Here is a 25588-nt window from a genome sequence, read left to right as displayed (position 1 = left end):
TTATTTTGAAAATAAATATTGCTTTGTATTCAGGTCTGGTCTTAAAAAAATAATATAGCACTTGGGGATGAAGATGCAACCCAGAAGTCCAGCGCTGGAGGCCAAGATGGAAAAAACCTGTACAGCCACCATATACTTCGCTTTGGTGCTTAGGTAGGTTGGTACAAAGGTTATCCAGACACTGCAGAAGACTAGCATGCTGAACGTGATGAGTTTGGCTTCATTGAAGGCCCCAGGTAGTTTCCTGGCCAAGAAAGCCACTGTGAAGCAGATGAGAGCCAGGAAGGCCATATAGCCAAGGGCAAGGTAGAACATGACAACAGAGCCTTCATTGCATTGCAGGATGATCTCTGCAGATTGTGAGTTCATATCTGACTCAAAGAATGGGGGAGAAGTGCCTAACCAGATGCTGCAGAGAACAACTTGAATACCAGAACATGAAAGTATGATGGAATTAGCCAAGCTCTTCCCTAACCATCTCTGCACTTTATTCCCTGGTTTTGTGGCCAAGAATGCTAACACTACCATGACTGTTTTTGCCAAGACAGTAGAAATGGCAATTGAGAAGATGTTGCTGAAAATTGTTTGTTGAAGAAGGCAAGTAGCTCTCCTTGGTGGGCCAATGAACAGGAATGAGGTCAAGAAGGAGAGCAAGAGGGATATGAGGAGGACGTAGGAGAGATCTCGATTGTTGGCTTTGACTATGAAAGTTTCTTGGAATTTAATGAAAATTCCCAAGATGAAACCTGTTATCAAAGACAGGAACAGGGCAAGGGAAACCAGGACAATGCCCAGATTTTCTTGATAGGATAGAAAAGTTTCAGTCTTAGGAATACAGTCATCTTGGTTGTTATTTGGATACTCTTCTGGTGGACATTTGGTGCATTTTTCAGCATCTGAAAAGAGTGAGATTAATAACAACTGTAAACCATGTTGTTGCATCAGGTGCATACAGGGAGGGCTCAGTTTAGGTTCACAGATGGAACTAGAGTTTCCATTGTTTAAACATGGCAGTTATTAAGTGAGTCACACCTGATTTTATTACACTTTTTGTCACAGATGTCAACCACTGTTCACTCTAAGGTGCGCGGCCATGTGGCTGTGCGGCCAAAAACTACCCCTCGCGCACCCTTTTGCAAGGCTGCGCAAGGAGCTGGGCGTTGGAGTTGGGGGCGGGGAGCAACAAAAGTGCGGAGGCCGGTCAAGGTCACTTTAAATGTTGTCCATCCCCGCCCCCCCAGCACCTCCGGCCCCCTCACGCCCCTGGCTTTTCGTCGCTGCCCCCCGCCCACCTGATCCGCCCCTCTCTCCGGCTTCCTTCGGGCGCAGCTCCTCCCGCAGCAGTGGCTGCAGCAGTGGTGGCAGCTGCGGCTTCTCATCCTCCTGATCCAGCCGCTAGCTGCTCCGAGCGCTTTGGGAATGCTCGCCCCGACCCTCTCACAGTCTCTTCGCCGAGAGCGCTTTCGTCCCGGCTGTCAGCGAGGGGGCTGCAGGAGAGGTGGGGCAGGCATTCTTACAGCGGAGGCCGGCGAAGGTTAGTTTAAATGTCAGGCGCATGTGCGTACGTTCTCCCCATCCCCCTGCCAGCCCGCCCAGAACATTTAAATTAAGAAAAACCTTTGCCGGCCTCCACAGAGAAGAAGAAGAGAGAGAAAGAGAGAACAAAAGAGAGAGCAACAGACAGAGCGAGATAGAGAGAAAGTGAGAAAGAGAGAGAAAGAGGGGGGAGAGAGAAAGCAAGAGAAAGAGATAGCAAGAGAGAGAATAAGAGAAAGAAAACAGAAAGAACAAGAGAGAGAGAGAGCAACAGACAGAGTGAGATAGAAAGGAGAGCGGGAGAGAGAAAGTGAGAAAGAGAAAGAGATAGCAAGAGAGGGAGAAGAGAGGAAGGAAGAGAGAGTGAGAGAGCAAGAAAGAGAGAGGAGAGAAGAAGGAAGAGAGTGAGAGAGGAAGAAAGCAAGAGAGAGAGAAAGCAAGAGAGAAGAGTGGAAGGAAGAGAGAGAAATGATAGAAAAAAGGGGAGGAAAAAAAGAAATGAGAATGATTGAGGCAGAGAGTGACAGGAAAGAGAGAAACAGAGAAGTGACTCTTGATTTAAAGCATGTGGTAAAAAGCACTTAAATAATAACAGAGAAAAAACCCCCAGCCCTCACCTGTTTTTGGAAATGGTTCAAGAGTTCACACACAAACACACACACACGGGGGAGAGGAGGCAGGGATGGAAAAAGAGAGAAGTGAGAGAGGGAAGAAATGGGAGAAAAAGGGAAGAAGAGGGAGAAATGAGAAACAAATTTATCTATTTATTTATTTTTTGGATTTGTATGCCGCCCCTCTCCGAAGACTCGGGGCGGCTCACAACAAGTGGAACAAATCATAAATAATCCGACTAAATTTAAAATATTTGAAGATTTAAAAAACCTCATATACTAACAGACACTCACACAAGCATACCATGTATAAATTAAACATGCCCAGGGGGAGATGTTTCAGTTCCCCCATGCCTGACGGCAAAGGTGGGTTTTAAGGAGTTTACGGAAGGCAGGAAGAGTAGGGGCAGTTCTAATCTCCGGGGGGAGCTGGTTCCAGAGGGCCGGTGCCGCCACAGAGAAGGCTCTTCCCCTGGGGCCCGCCAACCGACATTGTTTAGTTGACGGGACCCGGAGAAGGCCCACTCTGTGGGACCTAATCGGTCGCTGGGATTCGTGCGGCAGGAGGCGGTCTCGGAGATATTCTGGTCCAATGCCATGAAGGGCTTTAAAGGTCATAACCAACACTTTGAATTGTGACCGGAAACTGATCGGCAGCCAATGCAGACTGTGGAGTGATGGTGAAATATGGGCATACCTAGGTAAGCCCATGACTGCTCTCGCAGCTGCATTCTGCACGATCCGAAGTTTCCGAACACTTTTCAAAGGTAGCCCCATGTAGAGAGCATTACAGTAGTCGAACCTCGAGGTTATGAGGGCATGAGTGACTGTGAGCAATATGTCCCGGTCCAGATAGGGCCGCAACTGGTGCACCAGGCGAACCTGGGCAAACGCCCCCCTCGCCACAGCTGAGAGATGGTTTTCTAATGTGAGCTGTGGATCGAGGATGACGCCCAAGTTGCGGACCCTCTCTGAGGGGGTCAATAATTTCCCCCCCCAGGGTAATGGATGGACAGGTGGGATTGTCCTTGGGAGGCAAAACCCACAGCCACTCCGTCTTATCCGGGCTGAGTTTGAGTCTGTTGACACCCATCCAGGCCCCAACAGCCTCCAGGCACCGGCACATCACTTCCACCGCTTCGTTGACTGGGCATGGGGTGGAGATGTAGAGCTGGGTATCATCAGCATATTGATGATACCTCACCCCATGTCCTTGGATGATCTCGCCCAGCGGTTTCATGTAGATGTTAAATAGCAGGGGGGAGAGGACCGACCCCTGAGGCACCCCACAAGGGAGAGACCTAGGAGCCGACCTCTGACCCCCCACTAACACCGACTGCAACCGGCCAGAGAGGTAGGAGGAGAACCACTGGAGGACAGTGCCTCCCACCCCCAACCCCTCCAGCCGGTGCAGAAGGATACCATGGTCGATGGTATCGAAAGCCGCTGAGAGGTCAAGGAGCACCAGGACAGAGGATAAACCCCGGGCCCGCCAGAGATCATCCATCCACGTGACCAAAGCGGTTTCCGTGCTGTAACCGGGCCTAAAACCCGACTGCTGGGGACCTAGATAATCGGCCTCTTCCAAGGACCGCTGGAGCTGGAGTGCCACCACCTTCTCAACAACCTTCCCCATAAAGGGAAGGTTGGAGACTGGACAATAGTTATTAAGTACGGCTGGGTCCAGGGAGGGCTTCTTGAGGAGGGGGCGCACGAGCGCTTCTTTATAGAGTGTTGGAAAAACTCCCCTCCCCAAGGAAGCGTTGGTAATCTCCTGGGCCCAGCTCTGTGTCACCTCCCTGCTGGCCGAAACCAACCAGGAGGGACACGGATCCAGTAAACAGGTGGTGGAACTCACAGCTCCAATGGCCTTGTCCAGTTCATCAGGTGTCACCAGATCAAACTCTTCCCAGACAGGTGGACAAGTACGTGCCCCAGTCACCTCGACTGATTCGTTGTCAGTCGACTCTGTTTTACAATTGGAGTCGAGGTCGGCCCGGATCTGAGCGACTTTATCAGCGAAAAACGTGTTAAAATCCTCGGCACTACTCTGCAAGGGCTCCCCAACTCCCCCCTGGTTGAGAAGGGAGCGGGTCACCCTAAACAGAGCGGTCGGGCGGGATTCCGCTGATGCAATCAAGGCAGCATGGTACGCGCATCTTGCCGCCTTGAGCGCCACTTTGTAAGTCTTAATAAAAGCTCTTACAAGTGTTCGATCAGATTCAGACGTACTCTTCCTCCATCGCTTCTCTAGACGTCTCTTTTGGCGTTTCAACTCCCGGAGCTCCTCGTTGAACCATGGGGCTCTACGGGGTCTAACACCGAGTTCATGGCCACCATGACAGCCATGGACCTGACTCAAGTAGTACAGGGTCCGACTCACGAGGGAGGGCACGCACCTGACATGGTATTCCTTTCCGAGCAACTGAGTAATGGTCTGAGACTAAGGGGCTTAGAAGCATTGCCTTTGTCATGGTCAGACCATTTTCTACTATGGCTCGACTTCCTGGCTCCAATCCTTCCCCGCAGGGAGGCGGAACCAATGAAGATGTTCCGCCCCAGACGCCTGATGGACCCAGAGGGCTTTCAGACGGCGCTTGGGGTTATTCCAGACGCACTCGTCTACAGTTCGGCGGAGTCTCTCGCGTAGGCCTGGAATAGGGCTGCGGCGGAGGCTCTTGACCGGATTGCGCCTTTGCGACCTCTCCGTGGTGTTAGACAGAAAAGGGGGAGAGACAGGAGAGAGACCCAGAAATGAGAACAGTGGTAGAAATTTGAGGAGGGATGATTGATTAAATATGGATTGACTATGGAATATTAGTAAAATATATATTTAGGTATTGTTTAATATTAGGATGTATTAATTTTAAAAAATTGGATTAGAATTTTAGAACTATATAGAATTACATAGGTAAAATTAATGAAAGATACATATGATAAATAAGGGATTTGTGATATGTACTGTATGATTTTATGGGTTTGCATTATGAATTTAAAATATACTTGGAAATGTAGAAGATTGCTGTAAGTTAATAATAGTAAATGCCAAGTGCCTGAAAATTGATTGAACTTGGAAATATTGAATGAAATTATAGAAAAGTATAATTTATGGAAATATATTAATTGATGCATTGGTGTTCAGGTAGATTTTCATAGTATTACTAGATTACTATAATAAATATTTAAGAAATGAAGATTTTAAAGCATGGGTGTATTAATAGTTGTGTTTTTGGTTTTGCTGGTTGTTTTAGTTTTAATAGTAATAGATTTTGGTTTTGTTTTATTATTAATTTCTTTTAATAACAAAGAAGGGATTTTTTTTCTTATTTGTTTGTTTGTTTACTTATTTATTTATTTATTTATTTATTTATTTATTTATTTATTTATTTATTTATTTATACTTTTATGTCGCTCAGTCCCAAAGTGACTGCCGCTCAGACACTATACTTTTCCACCCACACCGGAAAAAAATTAGAGGGAACATTGATGTCAACCAAATCACAGATGTTAAGTGGAAGGATTTAGAAGGCGTAAGAGGAAGTAGGAAAGAAGGAGAGAAAGGAGGGAGAGTAGAAGGAGAGATAGAGAAGGAAGGAGGAAGAGATGGTAGTAGGAAAGGGGAGAGAGGGTAGGTACTAGAGATGGAATAGCCACTGCAGATAGAAATAGGGAAGTGGAGAGAGGGAAGATTGAGATGAATTGAATAATAAAATTAAAATTTTATTGTAACGTAGGTTATTTTATTATTGCTTTTAAGTGACAATACTATATATATATATACTTTTATTGAAGGTATATGAGATGTTATGTATGAGGCCAGCAGCAAAAAGAAGCTACTCTGAAAAGCTAAAGAATCAGTTCTCAACAAATGAACCGGCAAAAATTTGCAGAACCACCAATAACACAGCTACTCTCCAGAAAGACCTTGACTTAGTGTCTGAATGGTCAAACATCTGGCAACTCCAAATCTCAACCAAAAAGGATCTGTCCTACACATTGGCAAAAAGAATCAGAACAAATACAGTACAAGCTGAATAAACAAGACCTTACAGACAACCCTCATTCTGTAAAAGACCTTGGAATACTCATATCAAATGATCTAAGTGCAAAGCCCACTGCAACAACATCACCAAAAAGGCTTCAAGATTCGTAAACCTAATCCTACGAAGCTTCTGCTCCAGTAATCTCACACTACTAACCAGAGCATACAATACTTTTGCCAGACCAATCCTTGAATACAGCTCATCTGTCTGGAACCCACACCACATTTTGGACATAAACACTGTAGAAAATGTCCAGAGAAACTTTATTAGAAGAGCCCTCCGCTCCTCCACTCGCAGCTGAATACCCTACGCAACTAGACTTACAATCCTAGGTTTAGAAAGCTTAGAACTACGTTGTCTTAAACACGACCTAAGCCTAGCCCATAAAATCATCTGCTACAATGGCCTTCCTGTCAATGACTGCTTAAGCTTCAACCGCAACAACACACGAGAACCCAATAGATACAAAGTAAACCGCTCTAAACTCAACTTCCGGAAATACGACTTTAGTAACTGAGTAGTTGATGCTTGGAAGTTACTACCAGACTCTGTAGTATCATCACCTAACCCCCAAAACTTTACCCTGAGACTATCCAGTGTTGACGTTTCCCAATTCCTAAGAGTCAGTAGGGGCATGCATAAGTGCACCAGAATGGTTTCCGTCCCCTATCCTAATATTTCTCTTTTACTAGTATCATGTATATACAGTGAACCCTCGAGTTTCGCGTCTTCAAGTATCGCGAAAGGGCTATTTCGTGAGTTTTCAACCCGGAAGTAAACTCCACCATCTGCGCATGCGTGCCCTTCCACGCATGCGTAGATGGTGGAGTTTCCCCGCCGGGCAGAGGCTTCCCTGGGTCTTCCCCCTCTTGCCCCCGTAAGACCCCAGCGGCGTCGCGAGCAACGGCGTGGGCGGGCGGGCGTCACGCGCGGGGACACCCCAGCTCGGCTCCCCAGCTGGGAAGCGGCCCCAGCAACAGCGTGGGCGGGCGGGCGGTGCCCGCGCGCTTGGGGACATCGCAGCTCCGCTCCCCAGCTGGGGAGCCGAGCTAGGGAGTCCCCACCGCGCGCGCGTTGCTGGGGAAAGCGCGCGGGCTTGGGGACTCCCTAGCTCCGCTTCCCAGCTGGGGAGCGGAGCTGCGATGTCCCCAAGCGCGCGCGCTTTCCCCAGCAACGCGCGCGCGGTGGGGACTCCCTAGCTCGGCTCCCCAGCTGGGAAGCGGCCCCAGCAACAGCGTGGGCGGGCGGGCGGTGCCCGCGCGCTTGGGGACATCGCAGCTCCGCTCCCCAGCTGGGAAGCGGAGCTAGGGAGTCCCCACCGTGCGCGCGCACCCCAGGCGCGAGCAACGAGGTGGGCGGGCGAAGGGCGGGCGGCAGTGGAAGCAAAAACACCATCTGCGCACGCGCAGATGGTGTTTTTACTTCCGCACCGCTACTTCGCTAAAAATCGATGATCGAGGGTTCACTGTATATATATTATTATATCTTTGTATACTACCAATACGTACTTGAAAAAACAAAATTAAAAAAAACTCTTAAAAATATCACTGGATACAGCAAATGGCCTTTCCAGGCTGAAGGATATCAGCAACTGGCAGATGACCTGATTGTGTTTTACTGCAGGTTTGAAAGGAAACTAAAGCCAAGACTTCATATTTCACAGACAAAAGCCAGGAAAACACCAGGCCCAGACTAAGATAACTCTTTCTTGCTTAAAAGTCTGTGCTGATTTTTTGGCCCCAATCTTTACCTGAATCTTCAATAAATTGCTAGAGATGTGCTATATTCCTTCTTGCTTCAAATACTCTACTATCATCCCAGTGCTGAATAAGCCCAACATCAAGGAACTGAACTAATACAGACCAGTTGCTCTAACAGATGTAATTATGAAAACCTTTGAAAAACCATTGATGTCCCTCTTGAAAACCATCATGGATCCACTGTTAGACTCCCTGCAATTTGCATACTGAGCAAACAGATCAACAGATAATGCTGTTAACGTGGCTCTGCACTACATCCTACAATATCTTGAATCTCCAAGGACCTACGCAAGAGTTCTCTTTGTAGGCTTTAGTTCAGCATTCAATGCCATCATTGCAGACACTCTTCTAACTAAGCTGAACCAGCTAGCCATACTTAATCACATTTGTAAGTATATCATAAGCTTCTTAACAAACAGGAAGCAGCAGGGGAAGCTAAGCAGAATCACATCAGATACTTGTACAGTTAGCACCCCACCAAGGGTGTATGCTCTTATCACCTCTCTCTATATCCGTGACTGCATCTCTAACAATCCATCTGTTAAATTGCTGACGTTCGCAGATGATGCAAGGGTGATTGGACTCATTTGAGACAATGATGAATCCTGGTACATATGGGAGGTTGAACGACTAACCTTGTGGTGCGACCGTAACAATCTGGAATTGTATACACTCAAAACCATAGAAATGGTGGTAGATTTTAAGAGAAACTTCTTACAATACTTGATAACACAGTAGAGACATTCAAATTCCTAGGTTTGACCATATCGCAAGATCTAAAATGGACACCTAATATCAAAAACATCATCAAAAAAGCACAACAAAAAATGCTCTTTCTGCGCCAACTCAGAAAGCTCAAATTGCCCCAATAGAAGACCAGCCACTTGTGTCTGGTTGGCAGTTGCGACAGCGATGGGCAACATGGACCATCGCCTGTGCCGCCATTGAGGATCTGTATATTGCTTGATTGAAAAAGAGGAGTGTGAAAATATTTACACACCCCTCACATCCTGGATACAAACTGCTTCAACTCCTACCCTCAAAATGACACTATAGAACACTGCACACCAGAACAGCTAGACACAAGAACAGTTTTCCCCCAAACCCATCTCTCTGCTAAACAAATAATTCCCTCAACTCTGTCAAACTGTTTACTAAGTCTACACTGCTATTAGTCTTCTCATCATTCCCATCATCCATCTCCTACAAATTACTGTATGATTGTAACTATGTTGCTTGTATCCTTACAATTTATATTGATTGGATTGCTTACATGTGCCCGGACTATCATTAAGTGTCATACCTTATGATTCTTGATGAACTTATATTTTATTTTTATGTACACTGAGAGCACATGCACCAAGACATATTCCTTGTGTGTATAATCACACTTGGCCTGTTCTGTTCTATTCTGTTCTATTCTATTCTATTCTTGTCAAGCCCCCATTGATCTTCTTTTTCTTAGTATTCTCATGATTTGAATTCCCATATTAATCCGCAGTCTGCATTGGCTGCCGATCAATTTCCGGTCACAATTCAAAGTGTTGGTTATGACCTTTAAAGCCCTTCATGGCACTGGACCGGAATATCTCCGAGACCGCCTTCTGCCACACGAATCCCAGCGACCGATTAGGTCCCACAGAGTGGGCCTTCTCCGGGTCCCATCAACTAAACAATGCCGGTTGGCGGGCCCCAGGGGAAGAGTCTTCTCTGTGGTGGCCCCGACTCTCTGGAACCAACTCCCCCCAGAGATTAGAACTGCCCCTACTCTCCCTGCCTTCCGTAAACTCCTTAAAACCCACCTTTGTCGTCAGGCATGGGGGAACTGAAACACCTCCCCCGGGCATGTACAATGTATGCATGGTATGTTTTTGTATGTGTTTGTTAGTAAAATGGGGTTCTTTTTTAAAAATATTTTAAATTATATTTGGATTTGTTATGAATTGTTGTATCTTGCTGTGAGCCGCCCCGAGTCTGCGGAGAGGGGCGGCATACAAATCTAAATAATAAATAAATAAATAAAAGAAATAAATAATTGTTATCAGTCTCCATAAAATAATTATACATTTTAAAAGACATTACCTTTTTAAAACCAAGATTTAAAATGTGTATATCATCATCATTTCATGGAAAATATTAGGGTCTACTGTTATCCAAAATGTCTGCACCTTTTCATTGGAGTCACTCACCTTCTATGGTGGAGATGGTTCCTTCTGCACAAGGATGACAGTCGTAGCAGCAGATGGGATTCCCTTCCTGAACTACTTTCATGAATCCAGGACGACAGCTTTCCACACATTTGGAAAGAGGCAAGGGCTGAGGATAAAGTAGGAAAATGTTCAGAAAATTATTTTCAGAAAAATGGCAAAGGAAGAAAGTGGTGGTGATCAGAAGCTCAAGATACATATGTGACTTATTAGAAGCCAATAACAAATGTGGATCAAATGGATTCAACTACATTCCTTCTCTATTTCTCTTCCATTTTGATGTTTTATATGCAATACAAATTTAAACTTTCATTTTAAATTTAGACAATAAATTCATCAGGGAAATTTGGAGGGACTCTTTTCTTTGACTAAGTAAGCAATATAACTTGCATGTCTAGCTCAATCTACTCCCCTACTGCATAGAATCAGTAAACTGTTTGTATGAAAAGTGAGTATATTTGTCATGGCCAATGTAAAATATCCACTAAAGAAGTTTTCACTCTGGAAAATCTGATCAACTATCAGGAAGAGTTACTGAAAACAATCTCCTCACCTATCCCAAAAGTGTACTCCTGTTGTGGCTATCTTTATTCTATGGAATAAAATTAATATTTACGGAATGACATAGAAACATAGAAGTCTCACGGCAGAAAAAGACCTCATGGTCCACCTAGTCTGCCCTTATACTATTTTCTTAGGATGGATATATGTTTATCCCAGGCATGTTTAAATTCAGTTACTGTGGATTTATCTACCACGTCTGCTGGAAGTTTGTTCCAAGGATCAACTACTCTTTCAGTAAAATAATATTTTCTCATGTTGCTTTTGATCTTTCCCCCAACTAACTTCAGATTGTGTCCCCTTGTTCTTGTGTTCACTTTCCTATTAAAAACACTTCCCTCCTGGATCTTATTTAACCCTTTAACATATTTAAATGTTTCGATCATGTCCCACCTTTTCCTTCTGTCCTCCAGACTATACAGATTGAGTTCATTAAGTCTTTCCTGATATGTTTTATGCTTAAGACCTTCCACCATTCTTGTAGCCCATCTTTGGACCCGTTCAATTTTGTCAATATCTTTTTGTAGGTGAGGTCTCCAGAACTGAACACAGTATTCCAAATGTGGTCTCACCAGCACTCTATATAGCGGGATCATAATCTCCCTCTTCCTGCTTATTATACCTCTAGCTATGCAGCCAAGCATCCTACTTGATTTCCCTACCGCCTGACTGCACTGTTCACCCATTTTGAGACTGTCAGAAATCACTACCCCTAAATCCTTTTCTTCTGAAGTTTTTGCTAACACAGAACTGCCAATACAATACTCAGATTGAGGATTCCTTTTCCCCAAGTGCATTCTTTTACATTTGGAAACATTAAACTGCAGTTTCCATTGCTTTGACCATTTATCTAGTAAAGCTAAATCATTTGCCATATTATAGACTCCTCCAGGACTATCAACCCTACTGCACACTTTAGAGTCAACAGCAAATAGGCAAACCTTCCCTACCAAACCTTCCCCTATGTCACTCACAAACATATTAAAAAGAATGGGACCCAGAACAGACCCTTGTGGCACACCGCTTGTAACCTGCCTCTGCTCAGAATACTCGCCATTAACAATAACTCTCTGATGTCTACGCTTCAGCCAGCTGCAAATCCATTGAACTATCCAGGGATTAAGTCCAATCTTCACTAATTTATCTATCAGCTCTTTATGTGGAACCGTATCAAAGGCTTTGCTGAAGTCCAGGTAGGCAATATCCACGGCACCACCTTGATCCAACACCTTTGTGACATAGTCAAAGAAATCAATGAGATTAGTCTGACATGATTTGCCTTCAGTAAAGCCATGCTGATTTGGGTCCAATAAGTTATTGTTTTTAAGGTGCTGATTTATCCTCTTTTTGAGTAGAGTCTCCATTATTTTAACTACAACTGATGTCAAGCTAACTGGCTAAATGACAGAGTTGGAAGGAATCTTGGAAATCTTTTAGTCCAACCCCCTGCACAGGCAGGAAATCCTACACCTGTGATGGTAAACCTATGGCATGCATGCCATAGGTAGCCCGTGGAGTCATATTGGAAGGCATGTAAGGCGTTTCCCTATGTCAGCTCCAGCATGCATGCACACACTGGCCAGCTGATTTTCACCCTTCTTTTCGGCCATTTTCATTCTCTCCAGGCTTCAGGGAAGCCTCTGAAGCCTGGGGATGGTGAAAAATGGCCAAACGGGCCACCTGGAACTTTGTTTTTGCTGTCTCCAGGCTTCAGGAGTCAGTTGTAAGCATGCATGGGGTCAGTGGGGGGAGACTGCACATGCACGGGGGGTGCATATGCATGGTGGGAGGACATGGGTGTGGGCATGCACTGGTGTGCACACATACCCTTTTGGCATGTGACACAAAAGAGATTCCCCATCACTGCCTTATACCATTTCAGACAAACCTCTTCTTAAAGGTTAGAGTGTTAGAGCATCCACAACTTCCTGAGACAAATCATTCAACTGATTAATTGTTCTAACTTTCAGGATTTTTTTCCTTGTTCTAAACTGGTTCTCTCCTTGATTAGTTTCCATCCATTGTTTCTTGTCTTGCCTTCAGGTGCTTTGGAGAATATAGCTTGATTCCTTCTTTGTGGCAGCCCCTTAGACATTGGAACACTACTATTATGATCCTCCCAGTCCTTCTTTTCATTAAACTAGGCATACTCAATTCCTACAACTGTTCTTCCTATGTTTTATCCTTCAGTCCCCTAATCATCTTTGTTGCCCTTCTCTACACTCTTTCTTTTTTATATTGTGATCAAAACTGGATGCAATATTCTAAGTGTGCTCTTACCAAGACATTATAAAGTGATATTAATACATCATGCAATCTTGATTTTATCCCTCTATTAATGCAGCCTAGGACTGTTCTGGCTTTTTTTGTAACCTGCAGCACACTTCTGGATTCTATTTAAATGATTGTCCACTAGGACTCCAAGAGCCCTTTCACAGTTACTACTGTTGAGCCAGGCACCATCTATTCTCTACTTGTGCATTTGGTTTTTGTTGCCTAAATGCAAAACCTTTCTCTCTGTGCATTGATTTTCATTTGTTAGGTAGGGCCCAAAGTTCATGTTTGTCAAGATCCTCCTGCATCTTGAGCCTATCTTCTGGAGTGCTGGCTATTCTTTAAAAAAAAATAATAATAATTTTTTATTATAATACAAAGATTAAAAAGAGCAGGCATATGGTGTTGTACATATTGTATCCTTCCACAATATAATTGTTATTTGTATAGTTGTTGTACTTAGATTCTAAAATATATTATACAGAGCTGCCCCTAATTCCCCCTCCCTCCCCGTTGAAATGTTAGCTTGCTCTCCCACCTTGTTCAGCATCTCCACCTGTGGAATAGTCTTCTGGTCGATGATAACTTTAACATTCTGAGATGCCTGTTTTTCTAATCTCCCAGATTTCAATCTCTTGTAAGATTTATTGGGAAAAATGACCCAGTTCACAATGTCCAGGTCAACTGTCAGATCTCCTTTTTCATCCAAATATACCCCTTCTATAGAATTATTGTGAAACTCAGAGCTTTGAACAAAGGAGTGAAGCTGGAATGGAAAAGAAAAGAAGAGTTTAGAAAGTGTATCAACAGTTCTTTGAAAAGATTCGTACGTCTGAATATTTCTCTCCTTCAGTTCAAAATCAGGTTCTATTATCAGTTTCCAATGTGTTTAGGTGTGTATCAATAAGCACAGGAATAACAGCTGTAGATTAGTATTGTGATTGCAAAAGGCAAGAGTTTTTACATCTAGACCCTTGGAACAAACTTCCAGCAGACGTGGTAGATAAATCCACAGTAACTGAATTTAAACATGCCTGGGATAAACATATATCCATCCTAAGATAAAATACAGAAAATAGTATAAGGGCAGACTAGATGGACCATGAGGTCTTTTTCTGCCGTCACACTTCTATGTTTCTATGTTTCTAGTCATGTCCTAGTTCCCATTGCTTTAACACAGCAATGCTTATGAACAATCAGATGGGTATCATAAATAAAAAATTCCTTTAAGAGCAAACAACTACTTCTTTTTTCAGTTAAAATTATTACGTTTTTAAAAAATCAACCATTCAGATTTTTCTTTAACTTAAGGGATATTGTGTGATTTTTCTCTTTTGTTGTATCAATTGTCCCAGTGAGGTAGATCATATTTCACTTATCCTATCTTTCTTTGTAGTTTGAGAAGTATAACTGAGGATCTAAAGGTTCACAATATCTCTCTCCATGCTAAAAACATTCCTTTCAGTGATTGGAGAACATTATCTGATTGTCTCCCTTGATATAAGGTGCAAACATGGGTTCGCTCCTTCTTAGTAATGCTCTAATATTCTGTTCCAGTTAACACGTCAAAAATGCTGATAGCAGAGAAAAGGTCCTCAGTAACATCATACCAACAGCCTTATGTATTAGAAGGAACATGACAATATATGTAAACTGCTCAAAACTCGATTGCAGAAAGTACCATTTCAGCAATAGAGTGGTCAATGCATGGAATGCACTACCTGACTCTGGTTTCTTCCCCCAACCCCAAAAATTTTAACCTTAGATGTCTACAGTTGACCTCACCCCATTCCTAAGAGGTCTGTAAAGGGCATGTATAGGTGCACCATCGTGCCTACCGTCCCTGTCTTACTGTCATATTGTCTAAATTTACCTATATCTACTTGCTTTCGTTTATATTTACACCATGCCTATTATCTTGTACACATTTTGATAAAGAAACAAATAAATAAATAAATAAATAAATAAGTTGTGTATATTGTTTTGTACACAAATGCTTCCTCTTTTAAATTGCTCCCAGTCTTTGGTATGATAGGAAACCTCTAAAATTTTGGCTGTCTTTCTTGGGACCCAAGTCTTGCCTCCCCTTCGAATTGCTTCATTATAAAGGACCACTGTTTAAAGTGAATTGTTTGACTTCCTTTTGTACAATACATTGAGAAAAATATTAAACTATCATAGACAATTTAAGAGATTTTGGGTTTAAATTTTCATTGCCAGTAATGACAAATATTCTTTGTGCTGGCTCTCCAAACTGCCAGCTGCTTAATACAGTATATGATCACTTTTTAAAGCATCATTAGCATTAGCATCAAATTCTAAATAATTGTTAACAAACAAGCTTCAACCAGCTAAACCTCCCAATCCAGGAAAAGTTGGCTATGTGCTGCCACTTGCTTAGGCCTGCCAATCCTACACCCCAACTCTACTGGAACATGACAATTTTAGCAAAAGAATAAAGTTGCTGATAACCAAGGAAAAGAGAGAGGCTCCAGATAAAGGAAGTCATTGAAAAGAAGATAAGCCCATTGATAGGGATTGCTGAGCAGAGGTATTAGAGTTTGAAAAAAGGATTGAATGGGTTTCTCTGAGACACAGGATAGAGAAATACCAAAGAAAAGAGGCATGGACACAGTATAATATTTTGGCCAATAAAGGAATTATTAAAAGATATTTCACTGAATGAGATGGAAGCATGACTGAACAACTAAGAGGTTGAAATATTATGACAACAATTACAAGCAGAAATATTGCACAAACAAATATCAAAGGGAATGAAAATGATTTGAATAAATTTGAATTTTAGGATAATTTAGTTTTTGGGAAGAAGTAACCAAAACATTCCCACCTACAAAGAAAACATGTCTGAAAAGAAAAATACCTGCCAAGCCTTTAGCTTTGGAGCTTCAACTTTCATACCTCTGTTCCTCAGTGTTCTCTTGAATAAAGATACATAAGCTGAATTTAAGATCCTTCCCACAGCCCAGATGGTGTTGTAAATGAGATGGCTATCCAGAGTCATGACCCGATCAATATCCTCTTTCTTCAGAGTCATCAGGTGTTCTCTCTGTCTGCATCGCTTCCAGACTTTCACTGAAATATCATCTTTAATGGATGAACATGTAAATGAGTTCCGCGTAATATAACTTAGGGGTAGGCGAAAGTCAAGTAAATCCTCGTAGTTTGCACAGTTCCTTTTCCGTATCGGAAAGGAAAAAATGGCGCTAAAATATTTCAAGGAAAAGCTATTATACATCATCTCAGGATTCAGATCCCAGTGAGCTGTGGTGATCCAGACTTTTCCTGCAATCGGTCCTTGAATTCTTTGAAATGCTTCTTGTACAATCATTATTCCTGCCTGGAATGAATTAATCTCTGAACCATAAACAAAGACATTGACATGTCTCCACTTGAAATATTTTTCAAGTATAAAAATTATATTAAGTGCATTTAATGGAAATGTTTTCTGTATAACTGCACAAATGCCATTGCTTAACATCAAAGAGGACATTGTCCTCATGAACCTCTCCCCCTGGTCAGTTTCTGGAGCAATCAGACCAACCAAGTTCCATCTGAAATGGAATAGCAGTTGGACAATCCCTGGATACTGGACTCCTTCAGCAGGGAGCATCGGGTAAAAGAAAGGAAACTGAGTTTTATCCTTTAGAATCTGGGAAACAAAACTGTAACTGATCTGAAAGGAATGGAAGATTGTGGAACATTAAATGAAATAAGCAAAATGTATTTCCTCTCATTTCCTAATAATAAATCTTCCTGTCTGGAATGAACTGGACTCCAAACCATGAACACAAATGTTGCTTTTTCTGCAGTTGTAATACACTTTGAATTTTGAAACTATGTCATACGAATTTAGTTAAAAGCTTGGATATTGAATTGCACAAACGGCATTCCTTGTCATTAAAGAAGACATTGTCCTCATGAACCTCCCCCCCCCCCGGTCAATTTCAGGAGCAACCAGGCCATCCAAGGTCCACCTGAAATGGAGGAGCAGCTTGACCATTCCTGGGTACTGGACTCCTTCAGATGGGACCATTGGATTGAAGAAAGGAAACAGAGTTTATCTCTCAGGATCTTAGAAACAAAAGTGTAACGGGTTTGAAAGGAAAGGAAGCTGGTGGGATTTTATTTTTAACAAGCAAAATGCATTTGCTCTCATTTCTATGATCAAACTCTGCTTTTAATTTATAGAAGAGGAGCTCTGATTGAAAATTTCATGACTGAATTTGTCTCCCTAAGAAAGACACACCTGAGGGATTTTGTAGGTGCTCAACATATTTGAAATCTGGATGGAGATGCCAGTCTCAGCTTCTTCCAGCACAGCCACTGTGTTTCTCTGCCTTCCACACCTGTAGTTGGGAACACTGGCTTCACCATCTGAAAGGAGATCCAGCAAAGCATCTGGAGTCATTTCTACTTTGAAGAAAGTTTCATAGATATTATAACCCAAGGTGATGTTGGGTAAGATATAGCTGTTCTGGTTGATGTCCTCAATTGCAAAAAGGAATGACAGAAATTTCCAAAAACGTTTGCGCCCACGTCTGCAGGTATTAACATACAGTATTGATGAAAATAACATTTAACTATTCTTCCACAATACTTTTAACCTATTCAATCAGTTATTCTTCCAAACTGTTTGCAACATTCCAAACTATTATCATAGGAAAAAAATTAAAGACAATAAAAATGCATTATTTTAAAGGCACTCTCCCCATTGATTACCCTGATACCACTTCAGATTCATGCATTGGTCTTCAAGATATTTTGGATACATGGTGGTGGTTTCCTTAATCTTAATAAATGTAGATGATATACCCAGATAACTACAAGATGGTCAGCTCAAGGATGAGGTAGAAGGAAGAGATCAGTCTATTCCTCTGTGACTGCATTCTAGATCTGGTCATAGAATGGAAAGGAAAGTGGACAAATCTTTGATTGGGTTCTGATATTTGACAGCTTGCAATAGAAGCCCAAAGATAGAATAAGAGAATAAGTTACAAAAACAGATCAAGGGGGAAACAATTTGTGTTTTTGAAGGGCTGAGACTATAGACATTCATAGGAAATGTATTAGCTCTCGTGCATTGCAGAAAAAATTGACTTACGAGTACACATTTGCTGAAGGACATCTATTAAACAGGAATGAATGAGTTTTAGCTTTTGTGGTAGAGATTATGCCACCAATGAAGTAATCTCCTGGCTTGTAATGATTCCTTGGGTGCACTTCACGATGCTCGAGAGTTAGGAGGCATTTGGCTTTGAGCATCCCACAGTCTGTCTGTGGCCACAAAACAAGCAGAAGTACAAGCACCAGCAACATGACATGTGCTGTTGATTGAGTCTTTTCTGAGGCACCTGCAGGAACCTCTCTAGTGTACTAACATACACAAGACAAAAATCAATATGATTTGGATAATTGCAAGTAAGAGCAGAGTCACTGAACTCTGAACGAGTCAATACGCAGGTGGCCAAAGGGAATAGTAACAGATGTGGCTTAAAAATTTGAAGACAGGCCAATGGAGAATTTGACACCAGATCTATCCAATAAAACTCTTTTAGAAAATTCAAATTAAGAAACACATTCAACATGGCCATGATTAATAACATATTAATATGGATTTAGTTAGGGTTTTTGTCTAAAGCAGTGATAGTGAACCTTTTTTGGCTCAAGTGCCAAAAGGGTGTGTGTGCATGCAATAGTATGTGCATGCGTGCCCACACCCATAATGTAATGCATGCACCCAACACATGTGCACAAGCCTCACTGAAGCCTATGGACTTCCAGTAGGCTCGTTGTCTGTTTTTTTAACATCCCCAGGGTTTAGGAGGCTTCCTGAAGCTTGGGGAGAGCGAAAATGGCTGAAAAGAAATACCAAAATCAGCTGACTAGTGCGCTGGAGCTGACATAAAGCAATGCCTTGCGTGCCCTCATATATGGCTCCGTGTGCCACCTGTGTCACCCATGCCATAGGTTTGCCATCACTGGTCTAGAGGAATTTGCTGATCAGTCTGTAGACAATTATGAATCCCACTTAGTTTTCTCTTCATCTTGTTAAATTTCACTTATGCATCCCATGAAATGCAATAAAATCTTGCAAACAAGACCAATGTATATTTATTTGGGGGGGAGGATGTTGGATTTTTTTTATTTTTCTCCACAAATTCCATCCATATATCAATGTACACATACCTTGAGATAATCAGTGATATATATATGCAGACATTTTAAATCAAAGTCATAAACCAATATCCACCAATTTTCCATTCCATTTCTTCAGTCTGTCTTTCGGTCTCCCCACCTCTACTTTTCTCTCCTCTTCCTACTTTCTTACTCCTTTCCCTCTCTTCTTTCCCTCCATCCATCTACCTTCTCTCCCTCTTCGTGCTCTATTCCACTTCTCTGTCCTCTCTTCTCTCTTCACTTCCTACTTCCTCTTCCTCCCTCTTTTACCTTCTCTTGAGTGCTTCTCCTCCTTACTCATAATAATAATAATAATAATAATAATAATAATAATAATATTATAATTATAATAATTATAATTATAATATAATAATAATAATAATAATAATAATAATAATAATAATAATAATAATAATAATAATAATTTATTAGACTTGTATGCCACCCCTCTCCGAAGACTCGGGGCAGCTCACAACAGTAACAAAAACAGTATAATAATGGGACAAATCTAATAATAAAAATATATAAAAACCCCAACAGTTAAAACCATACAACAAATACACACCAAGCATGAAATATAAAAAACCTGGGGGAGATGTCTTAGTTCCCCCTTGGCTGGCGATATAGGTGGGTCTTGAGTAACTTGCGAAAGACAAGGAGGGTGGGGGCCGTTCTAATCTCTGGGGGGAGTTGATTCCAGAGGGCCGGGGCTGCCACAGAGAAGATTCCAGAGGCCCTGGGGCCTGCCAAATGACATTGTTTGGTCGACGGGACCCGGAGAAGGCCAACTCTGTGGGACCTTATCGGCCGCTGGGATTCGTACGGTAGAAGGCAGTTCCAGGGGTATTCTGGTCCAATGCCATGTAGGGCTTTAAAGGTCATTACCAACACTTTGAATTGTGACCGGAAACTGATCGGCAGCCAGTGCAGGCCACGGAGTGTTGCAGAAACGTGGGCGAATCTGATTTTAAAAGGCCAAATTATATTTTTGACTCATACAAAATCCATTTGTGAGATGTATGAACAAGCAACTTTGGAAAAAAGTCAGCAATTAGTGAACAAATAAATAACAGTAGCTGGAAACAGATTAACAGAGTTGGAAGGGACATTGCAGGTCATCTAGTCCAACCCCCTGCCTCTACCTAGAATTAAACTCACAACATCCTGATTGGACAGTTAATAATTTGCTTTCTGGTTTGGTTCTCCTGAGTCATCCATTCCCCTCCCTCTATCCTGTTTTCAAGATAAGATGTAGATATTATTCCAGGGATAGCTCTCGATAGCTCTCGCGGCCACATTCTGCACGATCTGAAGTTTCTGAACACTTTTCAAAGGTAGCCCCATGTAGAGAGAGTTGCAGTAATCGAACCTCGAGGTGATAAGGGCATGAGCGACTGTGAGCAATGACTCCCTGTCCAAGTAGGGTCGCAACTGGTGCACCAGGCGAACCTGGGCAAACGCCCTCCTTGCCACAGCGGAGAGATGGTGTTCCAATGTTAGCTGTGAATCGAGGAGGACGCCCTAGTTGCGAACTCTCTCTGAAGGGATCAATAATTCCCTCCCCATAGTTGACAGATTGAAATTTTCTTCCTCACTTTTATTCTAACAGTGCCCCATCCTGAGTTTTTTCGGGATTGGGCAGTATAGAAGTTGAATGAATGAATGAATGAATGAATCCTAAAATTATTATTTCTTTATATCATTCTATGACTATTATTCTGTATTTTTAAAGATATCAACCTACTATCATATTATAGTTATGCATTCTTTCCCTAGTGCTACCTCTACTGAGAAAAAAATCAATTTCCATCATCTGGGTAGCCCACCAATTAATTTCAGGTTATTATACCAAATTAACCACTGAAGCTTAATTTCTCCACCATTTATTGTTTCTCCAGCTTCTTAAGTTTAAGCTGTAGTGCTTCCTCCTCTTCATTGAATTTTTATTTATTCTTCATTTTTCTTAACCCCTATTTCTACTATAACTAAATAAATACCCCATAACAAATCAACATTTGATTACATAATTTGATAAAGAATATTAAATATTAACTTCGGTTTTCACATTAAATATTTTGAGTTATATCATAACATACATTTTACTTGTATCATTTATATTCCAATGTTAATACATAATACTTTCTTTAAATATCATCTCAAATTTAAGTCTTTTATAAGATGAAGGGAAATAATAGTTATTCAGATTCATGGGTTTTCATATACCTTATTTCTTACTTTTTTTTTGTTGTTCTGTTCTATTTCCCTTTATTTATTTATTTTTTTATTTAGATTTTATTTATTATTATTTATTTATTTATTACTTAGATTTGTATGCCGCCCCTCTCCGAAGACTCGGGGCGGCTCACAACATGTAGAAACAAATCATAAGCAATCAGACAAATTTAAAATATTTAAATATTTAAAAACCCCATATGCTAACAGATACACACACAGACATACCATGCATAAATTAAACGTGCCCAGGGGGAGATGTTTCAGTTCCCCCATGCCTGGCGGCAAAGGTGGGTTTTAAGGAGTTTACGGAAGGCAGGAAGAGCAGGGGCAGTTCTAATCTCCAGGGGGAGTTGGTTCCAGAGGGCCGGTGCCGCCACAGAGAAGGCTCTTCCCCTGGGGCCCGCCAACCGACATTGTTTAGTTGATGGGACCCAGAGAAGGCCCACTCAGTGGGACCTAATCGGTCGCTGGGATTCGTGTGGCAGGAGGCGGTCTCGGAGATATTCTGGTCCGATGCCATGAAGGGCTTTAAAGGTCATAACCAACACTTTGAATTGTGACCGGAAATTGATCGGCAGCCAATGCAGACTGCGGAGTGATGGTGAAACATGGGCATACCTAGGTAGGCCCATGACTGCTCTCGCAGCTGCATTTTGCACGATCTGAAGTTTCCGAACACTTTTCAAAGGTAGCCCCATGTAGAGAGCATTACAGTAGTCGAACCTCGAGGTGATGAGGGCATGAGTGACTGTGAGCAATGAGTCCCGGTCCAGATAGGGCCACAACTGGTGCACCAGGCAAACCTGGGCAAACGCCCCCCTCGCCACAGCTGAAAGATGTTGTTCTAATGTGAGCTGTGGATCGAGGAGGACGCCCAAGTTGCGGACCCTCTCTGAGGGGGTCAATAATTCCCCCCCCAGGGTAATGGACGGACAGATGGAATTGTCCTTGGGAGGCAAAACCCACAGCCACTCCGTCTTATCCGGGTTGAGCTTGAGTCTGTTGACACCCATCCAGGCCCCAACAGCCTCCAGGCACCGGCACATCACTTCCACCGCTTCATTGACTGGGCATGGGGCGGCATACAAATCTAAAATCTTTAATAATACCAAGTGTGTATTAAACTTCAATTTGCATTTTTATCTTACAATCCAAACTTATACCAATCTACAGTATAATATAATTACTGTCCCCCATAAATTATCTATCTATACTTATTTTATACTATTTCATCAACTATTACCAATCACGAACTATTATTATGAATATTATTATGTATTATTTGGTGGATGAAATTACCCAAATGGCAGTAAAGGGAGATATTGTGGTTATGAGTGATTTCAACATGCCTGATGTTGACTGGAATATCCCCAGTGCCCTTACATGCAAAAGTAAGAATATAGTAGAGGCCTTTACAGGAGCAGCTTTGGCACAGCTGGTTAAGACACCAACTAGAGGGGAGAATATTCTAGATTTAGTTTTTATGAATGGGAATTGGGTTTCAGAGGTCAAGGTGGGAGAAAATTTAGGTTACAGTGACCATCTATGTTTGTAGTTTGATGTAAAAACTGATTGTGAGCAATCCTATACTGCAACCAAAGTATTGGATTTCAGAAAAACAAATTTTAATGCAATGGGAGAATATTTAAATAATGAATTAAAGGAGAGGGATAAAATGGCAGGAGCGAGCATCCAGTGGACTGTATTAAAAAAGACCATCTTAAAAGCCACAGGACTGTATGTAAGGCAAATAACTAAAGGTAAAAGGAAGAAGAAACTGCTATGGTTTAGCAATGATGTAAGGGCTATAGTCAATGAAAAAAGGGCTGCCTATAGGAGGTATAAAGAGTCTGGAAGTATAGCTGATAGAGAGGTGTATAAAATGAGAGAGAAGGAGGCGAAACAGATAATATATGCTGCTAAAGCCTCAAAAGAGGAAGAAATTGCCAAATCTGTAAAGAAGGGGGATAAAACCTTCTTCCGATATATTAGTGATAGGAAGAAGAAAAACTGCGGCATCACGAAGCTTAGTATTGGGAATAATACATGCATTGATGGGAATAAGGAGATCGCTGACCATTTCAGTAGCTACTTCTGTACAGTTTTCTCAAAAGACACCTTACAAAATAATACTATAGAGGGATATAGCATTGCTTCCAGCTGAACGGATTCAGCTCCAGTGATCTTAGAAGCCGATGTCTTATAAGAACTTGAATGATTAAAGATAAATAAGGCAATGGGTCCAGATGGCATCCACCCCAGAGTTCTTAATTCCAATTTAAAATCACCTGCAAGGATCACTATGCCTTTTGCGAAATTATCTAACTTACGTTTTACATTTATTATGAATTGCTTTGTATTTGCATTTGTATTTGCATTTGGAGCATAAATTACTGCTAAGGTTATTACCTTATTATTTATTTTCACCTTAATGAATAACATTCTACCATCTTTATCACTTTTAATATGAATTAATTCGAATGGGACTCTTTGGTTTATTAGAATTGCAACTCCTCTACTTTTTGTGTTTCCCCTAGATTCATAAATCTAATTCCAGTCACTATTATTAACTAATTTATCTGATCTTTTCCTTCCTTTATGAGTTTCTGATAAAAACAAAAAATCAACTCTACTATCCCTGGCCAATTTCATAATTGTATAACATTTTTTCTGCGACGTCATTCCATTCACATTTAATGACATTAAAATCCTTTCATCCATTATACATACTTTTGAATGTGTTTCCCCCTTCTGCAAAACAGAGCCTAGTGGAAAAGTCTTTGTTAATTGTCTTGAACCCCCACCCTAGTGCCCCTTCCCCTGCGCCCCCCCAAGGGGGAGGCAATGAAAATAATTTTCGTTTATCCAAGAGGCACCCCTGGATTTGCATTCCAATGGGGAACCCACCCCCACCTTTCCCCTTTAAAGACAGTAAAGGAAATAATAATACCATATTAACAGTTCAGTTTTTATTTTCTCTTTTGACGCGTAATTCTGGATTCTTCTTTTTTTCTCTTTCCTAGAGTAATGCCAGCTCCTTTTGTAGGGCTGCAATTTTTTCATCTTTTTCTTTATCTGCTGTGCAAATTGGCTGAGCTGTAAACAGGTCTCGAATCGGGTCTTCGTTTTCTCTTCCTCCTTCTGCTGCAGTTTTCTCCTTCCCTGATGATGCCTGTAGATTTAAATCCAAATCAAACCCCAGTTGCTAAAGCAGTTTCTTCCCCTCATCCAATGATCTTGCTTGGAGAATTTTGGAATCTTTAAAACCCATTATTATTGCTGGGTATTTCCAGGTAAAGCGAACTCCATTCTGAAATAGTTGATTTGCAATAGGTCTCATTTGGTTTCTTACCTGGAACGTCTCAGCAGACAAATCTTTTAGAACGCATATTGGAGTGCCTTTATAATGTAAAGAACTCAGATCTGTCATTGCTAACTCCTGACTGATTTGTTTAACCAATCCCTGTTAAAAGGAGATGTTCCTGAGGATTGGAGAATGGCCACTGTTGTGCCTATCCACAAGAAGGGCAGTAGAGAAGAAGCTGGTAACTACAGGCCAGTTAGTTTGACATCAGTTATAGTTAAAATAATGGAGACTCTACTCAAAAAGAGGATAAATCAGCACCTAAAAAACAATAACTTATTGGACCGAAATCAGCATGGCTTTACTGAAGGCAAATCATGTCAGACTAATCTCATTGATTTCTTTGACTATGTCACAAAGGTGTTGGATCAAGGTGGTGCCATGGATATTGCCTATCTGGACTTCAGCAAAGCCTTTGATACAGTTCGACATAAAGAGCTGATAGATAAATTAGTGAAGATTTGACTTAATCCCTGGATAGTTCAGTGGATTTCAAGCTGGCTGAAGCGTAGACATCAGAGAGTTATTGTTAATGGCGAGTATTCTGAGCAGAGACAGGTTACCAGTGGTGTGCCACAAGGGTCTGTTCTGGGTCCTATTCTTTTTAATGTTTGTGAGTGACATAGGGGAAGGTTTGGTAGGGAAGGCTTGCCTATTTGCCGATGACTCTAAAGTGTGCAATAGGGTTGATATTCCTGGAGGGGTCTGTAATATGGTAAATGATTTAGCTTTACTAGATAAATGGTCAAAGCACTGGAAAATGAGGTTTAATGTTTCCAAATGTAAAATAATGCACTTG

General features: G+C 41.8%; 1 protein-coding gene across 1 annotated transcript; it reads right to left on the bottom strand.

Annotated features, from left to right (window-relative positions):
- LOC139158331 (vomeronasal type-2 receptor 26-like) lies at positions 1-17421 on the bottom strand. Its single transcript, XM_070735636.1, has 5 exons — positions 17260-17421; positions 15874-16686; positions 13549-13758; positions 10140-10266; positions 1-896 (listed from the first exon to the last, which is right to left on the bottom strand). Exons 1-5 carry the CDS (start codon positions 17419-17421, stop codon positions 1-3), a joined length of 2208 nt encoding a protein of 735 aa, XP_070591737.1.
- Positions 17422-25588: the final 8167 nt, after the last annotated feature.

Source organism: Erythrolamprus reginae, chromosome 2 (genome assembly GCF_031021105.1).
Source record: "Erythrolamprus reginae isolate rEryReg1 chromosome 2, rEryReg1.hap1, whole genome shotgun sequence".
Lineage (NCBI taxonomy): Eukaryota > Metazoa > Chordata > Lepidosauria > Squamata > Dipsadidae > Erythrolamprus > Erythrolamprus reginae.
Note: the sequence above shows the minus strand (reverse complement) of the source record. Positions and strands in the feature narration are given on the sequence as shown.